The following is an 11,852-nucleotide window of genomic DNA, read 5'->3' as shown; positions in this document are numbered from 1 at the left end:
TTGTGTGATGGTCTGGGCTGCGTTCACAATTCGCTGCAATATTTGGTGAGAAATGTAACCAAGAAGATATATTTGAACATCCATTAAAAGCAAGTTGCAAGATATTGAAAACAAATTGTTCCTGAGATTCTCTTCCAAAGAATGGGTTTAACATAAATAGCATGATCTTTATTTCTCCTGTTATTGTATTTTCCATCAAATGTCAATAATTACTTTGGTTCCCACACATTTAACATTAGCATCAGGGACCAGCAAGCTAATGCAGGGTCTCGACCCAGAAGCCTGATGCAGGGTCTCAACTCAAAACATCAACCATCACTTTGCCTTCACAGATGCTGCCTGACCCACTTAGTCTGAAGAAGGGTCTCGACCTGAAACTTCACCCATTCATTCTCTCCAGAGATGCTGCCTGTCCCGCTGAGTTACTCCATCAGTTTAGTTTTGCTTCAGAGATTAGCAATCTGCTAACTCTTTTGTCACCAGCAAGCTCTCACCTGAACAGGGCTAATGTTATGCTGTAATATCCTTGAAGAACAAAAGGACTTGCTCAACACAGTTGCCAGAAACATAAGTTATATTACCACAAAGTAATTCTGTAAGTATTTTTTTTATATTGGCTAAAGCACCTCAAAAGACTGCCGAGCTTGAGGATCATTAGACATGTGTTACTTCTGTAATGAATAAGCTTAATAATGTATACTGAAATGCAATGAAGTGCTGTATATCTGAAATGAACCTTATTGGAATATCTATAGTCAGAGGCTATTAACTCTGTGCACCCTTAATCAGAAAATCGCTGTCTGCAGCAAATTGCTTTTCCTGGTTAGACGGAAGTAGCTTGTTTGAATTTGTATGTACATGTTGAAGCTCTGATTAATAAAATAAGAGAGAATGTTATGCGGTGGAAAATTGAACTTGCATTCCAAGATGAATAACAATTTTGATCTTTATACAGCTGAGGTTTTCCACATCCCACAACAAATCAGATCAGAGAAGTGTGATGCAGGAGAGATGCTTGGACATAAACCATGTAATAAAGGACAAGAAGGGTGTGGCACTGAACTGATGAATTATGCCCACTGGACAAGCAGTGAGATTAATCTCATACAATGTACCAATATTCATGGTAGATTTACAGTATATTATTTGTAGCACCTTATTATCCAGGGATAATCCTTTTTAGATCCAATCTGATATCATGTTGTTATTCCACATTTGAATCCACTATATATATCAATCATTATGTTCAAAAGGGATAAGTGACTAAATAGGTTTTACATTGATTTCAAGGCATAAATAATAAAGGGATAGTCATGGAGTTGTACAGCATGGAAATGGGCCATTTAGCCCACCCTGTTCATGCCGACCAAGTTGGTTTATTAAACTAGTCCCACGTCGGCATTAACCCATATCCTTCAAAACCTTTCCTATCCATATAACTGTCCAAATGTCTTTGAAAAGTCATATTTGTATCTGCTTCTATACCTTCCTCTGGCAACTCATTCCAGATACGTGAAAAAGATGCCTCCGAGATTCCTCTTAAATCTCTTCCCTCTCAAGCCCATGCTCTCTAGTTTGTGAATCCTCTACCCTGGGAAAAAAGACTGTGAACATTCACCTTATCCATTACCCTCGCGGTCTTGTACATTTCAACAAGGCCACCCAAGCTTGCCAAATGCCTTGTTCACCACAAAAGAAGACACAATGTGCTGGAGTAACGGAGTGGGTCAGGCAGCCAGAGATATGCTAAAGAACATACTCAAATAATAATAGGGGTCTACAGGACTGAAGACCTTTTAGCGAGACATGAGTAACACCTTACGAGATGTAGATACTAGAAATTGAGGCATTATTGGACTCGGAGCAGACAGAAAACAGTGAGACGTACAGTATTTGGAACTGGTTAGAAAAAGTCAATTTCTCCTTCCTACTTTTTCTTCCAACACATATTAAATCATACTTTGCTACATGCCTTAACTTAATGTTTGCAGGTTCTGTATCTACGAATGATGGTGTCCTTTATTTTTATTTATGAGTGATGCCAACATAAATATACATCAGTGAAGCAACCTTACCACTGTTTTCTAGGTTGGAGAAACTTACTGCCTTTCAATTGTATCTCTATTAATATCACTGCACTCCCTTGCGCACTCCCTTGCACCCTCCCCCATACCACCCCACCCCCCAACCTCAACTCCCTCATTACCTAATTTCATGTACCACTAATTTTACTTAAATTACTTTATGAAATGATTGCTTGGAACCCATATAAATCACTTTCATTGTTTTTCCCTTACCTGTTATTTCTTTATTGAATGCCCTAAGATTTTCAAGCATATTCAATCTACCTTGTATAAACCTCAGCTGATAATCTAATATCCCAGTGCTCATTTTCTGTACCCCTTGCACATTTCTGATGCAGTCAAAGACCCGAAACATCACCTATTCCTTTTCTCCAGAGATGCTGGAGATATTTCCCTCATACACATTTTAGCTGCATTTATTCGTCACTTGGTCACTTACATAGCCTTATCTCAGTCACTGTTGCATTGTCCAGCAGCAGGGCAAGTCACTGCATCATCTCTACCCAGATACTCAAATTGCAACATATAAAGATTGAACATAATGCAAGGAAATCCTTTAGTCTGGTAGTTTAACAAAATCAATAGGCTGGTTACTTTAAATTGGAAACATCCTCATTAACTTGCCAGACAGGCTAATTTTATATAAACATATGGGGCACTTTCAATGATAAATTTCTTGCACTGATGAGTGTAATTAGAGATAGAATTACATAGAATTTACTGCAGAGAAACAGGCCATTTGGCCCGACTGGTAATGCTAATGTACTCCAAACAACCTCCTCCCAACCCATTAATCTTTTTAATCACTCCACTATTGCCAGCCATGCCTTCAGCTGCCAAGCCCCTAAGCTCTGGAATTCCCTCCCTGAATCTATCCTTGTTTTCCTGCTTTAAGGCAATCTGTAAAGCCTTTCTCCCTTACACACTCAGTGTGTTGCCCCTTAAATTAATTTCTGATTTTCATTTCACCCACTCTATGCAGAAGCCAGCCCTCAATTTCGAACCATTCTCTGGATTAAAATGTTTCCCATGGCATTCTTACTGGAAAGGTTAGGGACTGGCTTCTTGTAGTGACCCCTGGATTCCCAATTGGAATTATTTGTGTGAACAACAGAAAACTGGGGCAATTTTGCTGCCAGTTTGTCAAAGGGAAACATTGGCAGATTTAACTGCTGGCTATTAGTTCCCGAGATCCAGGCATGGAATTCCTAACAATAATAATGCAAAAGTGTCAGAGCATTAACCAAATAAGGTGCACAAAGGGGAGACTGCTGACTCCATAAACTTTCTCTGGATTGGATACAAGATTAATTTCCAACCCATCCATTTTGTCGGTGCTGGTGCCGGTTACTAAATTGTTTTGTGTCGGAACCCTGCCATGGAAATTGGCCTTGTAAAAGATGGCTTTGCCTCTCCTCAACGCAATTGCACATTGATTTCACAAGACTTCTTCGCTCAGAAGGCTGTAATTTTTATTTGTGTTCTCGTGAAATGTGAACTTTGCAATGTTCCTTTCATGCGGTCTGCTTTGGAGAAAATTCACTGTGCATTATTAGCTGGTATTTCCACACAAAACAAACTGAAAGGGAGTTTCGGAATGAAAATTTTCACTGAGAATGCCTGAAGTTTCTTTAATTAGGTTATCCCAATCCTTTGTACCGTTGCAAAATCTGGTATTTGTATCCTAAGACCTCGATGCATGCTTACCGCTGTTGGAAGTTACAGCATCACTGCAGAAACACTTATTGACCAATGCTTTGTTTTGGCTTTTGGTTTGAAGGTGAGGGAACTCAATTAACATAGAAACATAGAAAATAGGTGCAGGAGTAGGCTATTCGTCCATTCGAGCCAGCACCAGCACGATTCAATATGATCATGGCTGATCATCCAAAATCAGCACCCCGTTCCTGCTTTCTCCCCATATCCCTTGATTCCATTAACCCCAGAGCTAAAGCTAACTCTCTCTTGAAAACATCGTAAATTGGCCTCCACTGCCTTCTATGACAAAGAATTCCACAGATTCACAACTCTCTGGGTGAAAATGTTTTTTCCTCAACTCAGTCCTAAATGGCCTACTCCTTATTCTTAAACTGTGACCCCTGGTTCTGGACTTCCCCAATATTGGGTAAATTTTTTCCTGCATCTAGCCTGTCCAATCCCTTAAGAAGTTTATATATTTCAATAGGATCCCCTCTCGTCGTTCTAAATTCCAGTGAATATAAGCCCAGTCGATCCATAACTTTCTGATATGCTGTAAAAAATCTGAAGAGATGTGTTGACCTTGTACGTTGGATAGTCCAACTTGCCGTCAGGGCAGAAATCCTGTCTGCCTTTGACAAAGTAATTACATTTCCAGCAGTAGCCCGCTCCTACAGTAGCGGTCAGATTCAAAGCAGGGACATTGTCCATTGTTACGAACGAATCCACATGCTCAATAGGAACCAGGCAACCCTCTGGATGTCACCGTACCAGGTACTTTGTGGGGTACAGGTGGACCACGGTGCCCAGACCAGAGGGACCTCAACTGTGTGAGTAACTTGAACTCAGTGTAACGAGACAGCTCGTGTTTTTTTTCATAAATGAAAATAAATGGACTCCCCTTACACTGGGGCTGACAAAAGTATGGTCATTGTTGGTGAGGAGGTGAACACGCTCACAATGCAATGTGTGCCAGGGCTTCGGGTCACATGGGGCAAGTGGCAGATGTGCCTAAAAGGGACAAGTGGTCACCCCAACCTAGCTGGTGTAGTCAGGTGCCAAATAATTCCAGAGCCAAGGTATTACAGGAAACATCACCAATTCGTTCATATTCAATTTCTCACATTTTAGCAGAATTATCTCATGAAAATGGCCTCAACAAATGCTTAAAAGTCCAAACAATGACATCAAATTGCGACAATCTTATATTCTTTACATTTTTGCACTTATCCACAATTAGCAGGATAGGTCAGTGCATTATCTTGTAGGAAGGAACTGCAGATGTTGGTTTAAACCAAAGATAGACACAAAATGCTGGAGTAAATCAGCGGGACAGGCAGCATCTCTAGAGAGAAGGAATGGATGACGTTTCGGGTTGAGACCCTTCTTCTGTCTGAAGAAGGGGCTCGACCCGAAACATCACCCATTCCTTCTACTCAGAGATGTTGCGTATGCCGCTGATTTACTCCAGCATTTTGTGTCTATGTTGTTACATTATATACAGTATGCCCTAAACATGCAAGAATCACACTGTAATCCAAATCATGCTGTTACATAGTGGACAAATTGGCATTCAGTCCATCAGACAAGTATCATCTCCTTGTACCTTTGCAGTTCAAGCTGATCGTCATCCCCCCACTCTTCTCTCTGACATATTTCACCCTGTGCCGATGAGAAAGCTCCTACAGGATGTATATCACCAGTGGGCAGTGCACCAAACCAAACACACTGACCACAATTCAGCTCAGCCTGCTCGTTGTCAACCCTGATTTGTATTTCTGTGTAGCTTAATGTCTCTCTATCAGCCCCAGTAAAATGGCGATTGTTCAAGTTCAAGTTCAAGTTCAAATTTTATTTGGTCACATACACCTTTAGGTGTAGTGAAATTCTTTTTGCCATGCAGCACATAAAAAAAAGAATACAACATGACAGTAATAGATAGTTTCAACATCAAAACATCCCCCCACAATGGTTCCCATTGTGGGGAAAGGCACAAAGTCCAGTCCCATCCCCATGTCCACCCATAGTCGGGCCTCCTTACTCGAGACCGTGGCTTCCGGAGCCGACAGGGCCGCGCCGAATGGAGCTCAACTGGCGATCTCAACAAGAGATCCCAGGCTCCTGATGGAAAGTTCAGCGCCGCCGCCCGCAGCCGCTCCACAGACCCGCAGCTCCGCAACGGACCCAGCTCCAGTTACCGGAGTTTCAGCGAAGTCACCGCCAACCCCGCAATGGCGCTCCAGCGCTGCACTGCCGTCCTCCGACCCGCAGCTCCGCCGCCGCCGATGCCGAGCCGGTACCGCTGCCTCCGGTGCCGCCGCCGCTGCTGAGCCGGTGCCGCCGCCGCCGCTGCTGAGCCGGTGCCGCCGCCGAGTCGGTGCCGCCGCCGCTGAGACGGTGCCGGTGCCGCCGCCGCTGCTGAGCCGGTGCCGATGCTGATGCCGAAGCTCCAGGCGGTCCCCTCAGGAGACGCCGCTCCAGGCCCGCTGGTAGGCCGAATGTGAAAAATCTATTGCGCTTGGAATTGCTTGGAAGTTGTATTGGCAAATCAGATTTGTGGAAATTGTCACTTGGCTAAACAAAGATATTTGCAAAATGTAATGTTGTTGTTAGCAATGAATGTATTTGCATTCAATGTTTATGTCCACAATTAGAAATAGCCAAGAGGAATTGTGGACAAATATCACAATGTCTTTCATTTTCAACCCAGATAGAAAATGCTGATGAACCTTTGCTGAACTAAATCTTTTTGCTGAACTAAATCTAAACCTGAAGCTTTTTATTCCATAATGATGAGTTTTATTTTAAATTGAGGGAAGATTGAAAGTTCAATTCAGTGTCAGTGCAGATCAGTGTCCCCTTTATGTGCGCGTTTGCTGGTTTTGTAGCAGACTTCAGGCAGAAAATACAATGCTTAAAAGAGAATAATCAATACTTAATTTAAGCAAAATATTTCCTCTCGTGGAATCGTACACATTCACAATATTAAAGGAGGAGAATCAGTCCATCAGGTCGATGCTGGCCAATAAAGATTAATTCATAATAATCCAACTGCCTAGCTCTTGGCCCACAGACTTGGGAGCTCATCTGAGCAATTTTTTATGTCGGAAGGATTTTTCAATCACCCTAACATTAAAGCTATTCCAGACTACAACAAATCTTGGGTGAGAACATTTTTTTCCTCAGCTTGTCTCGAATTTGTGGACCTGTACTCCAAGTTACCTCTGTTCATCTACCTGACTCATGATACTTCCATTTCCTACTTGCTCTCCCCAGAGCATAACCTCACACTTCTCTTGGTTACCTAGAACATAGAACGATACAGAATAGGAACAGGCCCTTTGGCACACAATCTCTGTGCCGAACATAATGCCAATATAAACTAATCTCCTCTGCCTACGCATGATTCACACCCCTCCATTCCTTGCACATCCGTGTGTCTGTCTAAAAGCCTCTTAATGCCACTATTGTCTCTGCCTTCTCCACCACCACCCCTGGCAGTAAGTTCCAGGCACTCATCATCCTCTCTGTAAGAACTTGCCCCGCACCTCTTCTTTAAACTCTTTGACATTTTCACGCTAGGTAAAAGGTTTTGTCTGTCTACCCTGTCTGTGCCTCTCATCATTTTAGATACTTCTATCAGGTCCCCCCAACCTGCAACATTCTGGAGAAAACAATTCAAGTTTGTCCAACTTCTCTTTGTAGCTAATGCTCCCTAATCCAGGTGGCTGTTTGGTAAACCTCTTCTGCACCCTCTCCAAAGACTCTGCATCCTTCCAGTAATGCAGTAATGGGGCAACCAGAACAACACCCAATACTCCCAAAGCAGCCTAAGCAACAAAGTCCTGTACAGCTGCTACATGACTTGCTGACTCTTATACTCAAAACCCCAACCAATGAAGGCAAGCACATGAAACACATGAAACACCTTCTTTACCATTCCATCTACTTGTGCTGCCACTTTCAAGAAGCTATGCACAAGATCCCTCTATACATTAATGCTGTTAAGGGTCTTGCATACATTTCCCTTATATTTAATCACCCAAAGTGCAACATCCCAACTTGATTCCCATCTGCCATTTCTCTCCCCACCTGACCAGTGTAACAATATCTCCCTATTGACCTTATTTTCGTTCTTTTCTACAAATCAAGAGTTTTGGGGCATCTATGCAAAGTTCTAAACCTATTTTGTGCTTTTTCTTTCAGTATTTTTAATATTACAAAAAGATTACTGAAGTTGAAAAAGTAACATTTATGAATTAAATTAGGAAGTTGGGCCCCCAAGAAAGCTTAAGCAACTTATAGAAGGACAATATGCCATAATCGGCGGTAACTCGAAACAAATATGACTGTCCTTCTCTTGTCCATGGGGTTGTCTACTTGTGGGTCTGCAGATGTCTGTAGAGGCCAATCCACGATCCACACATCTTGGTGCAACGTGAGCAGTGGAGACTGGCGGTAGTTGGTAGTCGTCGAGCCTCCTTCTCTCTCTCCTTACGATGCTGTCGCTTTGTCTCTGCGACACGGCGTAGTTCCGTTTCATGACGTGCAGCTCCTTCCTGCACGGATTTCCTCCAGGAGCGACAGTCCAGTGCAATTTGCTCCCAGTTGCTCGATGTGATGTGGAATTTCTTCAGATTGTTCTTGATGTTGTCCTTGAAGCGTTTCTTTGGCCCACCGGGGGCTCGCCGACCTTCCTTCAGTTGAGAGTTTAGGGAGACGCGTGTTGGACATGTGGATGACATGGCCAGTCCATCGAAGTTGGTGCTGCATTATTGTGGTGGTGATGCTGGTCATGTTGGCTTCCTCCAAAACGCGCATGTTAGTACATTTGTCCTCCCAGCTGATCCTCGGAATCTTTCGTAAGGATCTTTGATGGTATTGTTCCAGGGCTCTCGGCTGCCTGCTGTAGGTGGTCCATGAGTCGGCTCCATACAACAGGGTGGGGAGGACAACGGCTCTGTAGACCAGCAGTTTTATTTGAGCCTTTAGGTCTCGGTCTTCAAAGACACTTTTCCTGAGTCTGGCGTAGGCTCCAACAACATGGAACAGTATTCTTACAGGTCTTTTTGTCGTAAAGAAAGACACTGGAGGAACCTTTTTGCTACTGGCCATCCAGTCAAGACTCCTGACCAGATATTATAGAATATCACTTGCTTCCTGCCATCCAACTAAGCAACGCCACTTGCTTTGTTTTCTTTAAAATTAGATTATTCTTCCTTTCAAGTTTTGAACCAAACATGGAATCATAAGTTAGCCCCTTAACTCCTTGAACCTGCCTTACCATTCAAATCAGACTGTGCCAACTCTATATTTTAACTGTTTACCTGCTTTAGCTCCATCACCTTCCAGTCCCTTATGTAATATAGGTGTGATTTTAGTATTTCCCCTGGTTGCATCCATGTATCTTATTAAGTTGTGTGTAGAGTGTGATAATTACCGTTCATTTCTCACATCCAAGCTCTTTCCTAACATCGAGCCTTTGTTCCCATTTGCTGGCAAAAACCTGTTAACACATTTGAATCCTCAAATGCAGAGACTTGGCACTTGTCCTTCCTAACCCACACGCTATCGGTAATAATGTGAAAATTAGTTAACTCTTGTGTCGCATGGGCTGAATCCAACTCGCAAAAACAAACTCACACAAATGATCACCAAGGCAGGCCATCAATTTCTTTGTGGCCAGATTTTCAATTGTGGATTTTGATTGACACGCAAAGGAGCATTACTAATGGAGCACAGCTGTATTAAGCTGGCAGCATGTTAAGATGTAATTTGCTAAAGGTGGGACTGAATGGATTGTCAGCTGAAAGTCCTTGGCCCACCTCATTTCCAGATGTATGCAGTTATTTGTGTATGCAGATGAGAAGTGGTGTCCATTTACTGGGTAATTGGTCATATGGTAGCACATACCTCCATGCACTGCTACTGCATCAGTTCAGGTAAGGACCAGTGGAAATAATATGTAATAAGGTTAATTCTTGGAAAAGCAAAGTCCTCATGTTGCTTGCTAACCTCGAGCAGAAATGCACCCTGCAAAGTATTTTTTTCATCTACAGGCTGCAGAGAAACTGCTTCTAGTTTCAATACAGTCCGAATCCAGAAAGACGAGTGCACTAAATGAGGATGCTATACCTTGTGCCAGTTCACACTGGCCAAGCCTGGAGATGTGTGGCCAGGCTGTTAGCCCTGCATAGAGCTGCCACTGGCTCGCCACCACCAATGCAGTTTGTGCTTAAGGAAGACCTCATGTCAGCAATACAGGGGCCACTGCATTTTAATCAATTCAGCTTTGCCAAAAACCAACTGAAGAGCTTCATAGCTACATTTCTTTCTGGTCGGTATTTCTTTGAGTTTTGTCTCAAACTAAAACTTTATTAACGTGCCATTTTGAATTAGCTGACATCTACAGGTGACTTCTTCTTTGATCATTTCATCCTCGGGATGTATTTATTCCATTTCCAGTTGCACTGAAAGCAGTAGTAGCAGTAGCAATAGTGGTAGTACTAGTGGAAGTAGCAGTAGTGGAAGTAGCAGTAGCAGTAGTGGTAGTGGCAGTGGAAGTACCTGTAGCAGTAGTGGTAGTAGTAATGGAAGTAGTAGTAGCTGTAGTGGTAGTAGTAATGGAAGTAGCAGTAGCTGTAGTGGTAGTAGTAATGGAAGTAGTAGTAGCTGTAGTGGTAGTAGTAATAGAAGTAGCAGTAGCTGTAGTGGTAGTAGTAATGGAAGTAGTAGTAGCTGTAGTGGTAGTAGTAATAGAAGTAGCAGTAGCTGTAGTGGTAGTAGTAATGGAAGTAGTAGTAGCTGTAGTGGTAGTAGTAATATAAGTAGTAGTAGCTGTAGTGGTAGTAGTAATAGAAGTAGCAGTAGCTGTAGTGGTAGTAGTAATAGAAGTAGCAGTAGCTGTAGTGGTAGTAGTAATGGAAGTAGTAGTAGCTGTAGTGGTAGTAATAATGGAAGTAATAGTAGCGGTAGTGGTAGTAGTAATGGAAGTAGTAGTAGCTGTAGTGGTAGTAGTAATGGAAGTAGTAGTAGCTGTAGTGGTAGTAATAATGGAAGTACCCGTAGTGGTAGTAGTAATGGAAGTAGCAGTAGCTGTAGTGGTAGTAATAATGGAAGTAGTAGTAACAGTAGTGGTAGTAGTAGTGCAAGGGTTCCCAACCTGATGTAAATTTACCCCCATGGGGTAAATTTCACCTATCTAGGGAGTAAATTTGTTGATTCTGGATTTGTACATATTTTTTCTCATTCACTGACTGTGTTTGGTTCTGGTACACCAGTATCTGTTCATCATTAGTTGTTCATAAATAAGTGAAATAACATTGTTATGTGCTATTAAAGTTTCCAGAGGTAAACGGGACGAAAAAGGTTGGGAACCCCTGCAGTAGTAGAAGGAGCAGTAGTGGTAGTAGTAGTGGAAGTAGTAGTTAGTCATTACTCGAGTGCCACATGTACCTAGATATAATGAAATGCTTTGTTTTGCATACAAACCAGTAAAATCATACTATACACAGGCACAATCATATTACATATAGCCACAATCATACATAGGTTAAAGTGTAGGAAGGAACTGCAGATGCTGGTTTACACCGAAGGTAGTCCGGGTCGAGACAGTCCAAAGAAGGGTCTCAATCTGAAACGTCGCCCATTCCTTCTATACTTCAGTGTTACTCAACATTTTTGTTTCTATCATGGGTAAAAAAAGTGCATCCACCCAACCCACAGGGATACCCACAGCTTTGATATAATCAAGTACCTTGCTAGTATAGGACTGGGGAAACATAAAGATCACAGCCTCGTAAAGGACATATATTAACTTGTTGTGCTTTTGCAGTAACTAAAGAGCAATTTATCATTAACGGATATTAAAAACGCACACAGATTCTCAAACTTTAACTGGTCTACCACTTGGGTGCAAAGCTCTAATTCTGCTACAACCCACACCACATCTATACATTAAATTAACAATAAGTTCAATCAGATGATGTCTGCTCTATCCTGATCTCCACAGTAACTGGTCCTCTGATGATCTGGGAATTGTATTGTATTGTATTATTGTATTGTATTGTA

General features: G+C 42.3%; 1 protein-coding gene across 1 annotated transcript; it reads right to left on the bottom strand.

Moving 5' to 3' along the window:
* Positions 1-10,288: 10,288 nt before the first annotated feature.
* On the bottom strand, positions 10,289-11,217 carry LOC116973768 (histidine-rich glycoprotein). The gene is made up of 2 exons (XM_033022076.1): positions 11,160-11,217; positions 10,289-10,944 (listed from the first exon to the last, which is right to left on the bottom strand). Exons 1-2 carry the CDS (start codon positions 11,215-11,217, stop codon positions 10,289-10,291), a joined length of 714 nt encoding a protein of 237 aa, XP_032877967.1.
* Positions 11,218-11,852: the final 635 nt, after the last annotated feature.

Source organism: Amblyraja radiata, chromosome 5 (assembly GCF_010909765.2).
Source record: "Amblyraja radiata isolate CabotCenter1 chromosome 5, sAmbRad1.1.pri, whole genome shotgun sequence".
NCBI lineage: Eukaryota > Metazoa > Chordata > Chondrichthyes > Rajiformes > Rajidae > Amblyraja > Amblyraja radiata.
Note: the sequence above shows the minus strand (reverse complement) of the source record. Positions and strands in the feature narration are given on the sequence as shown.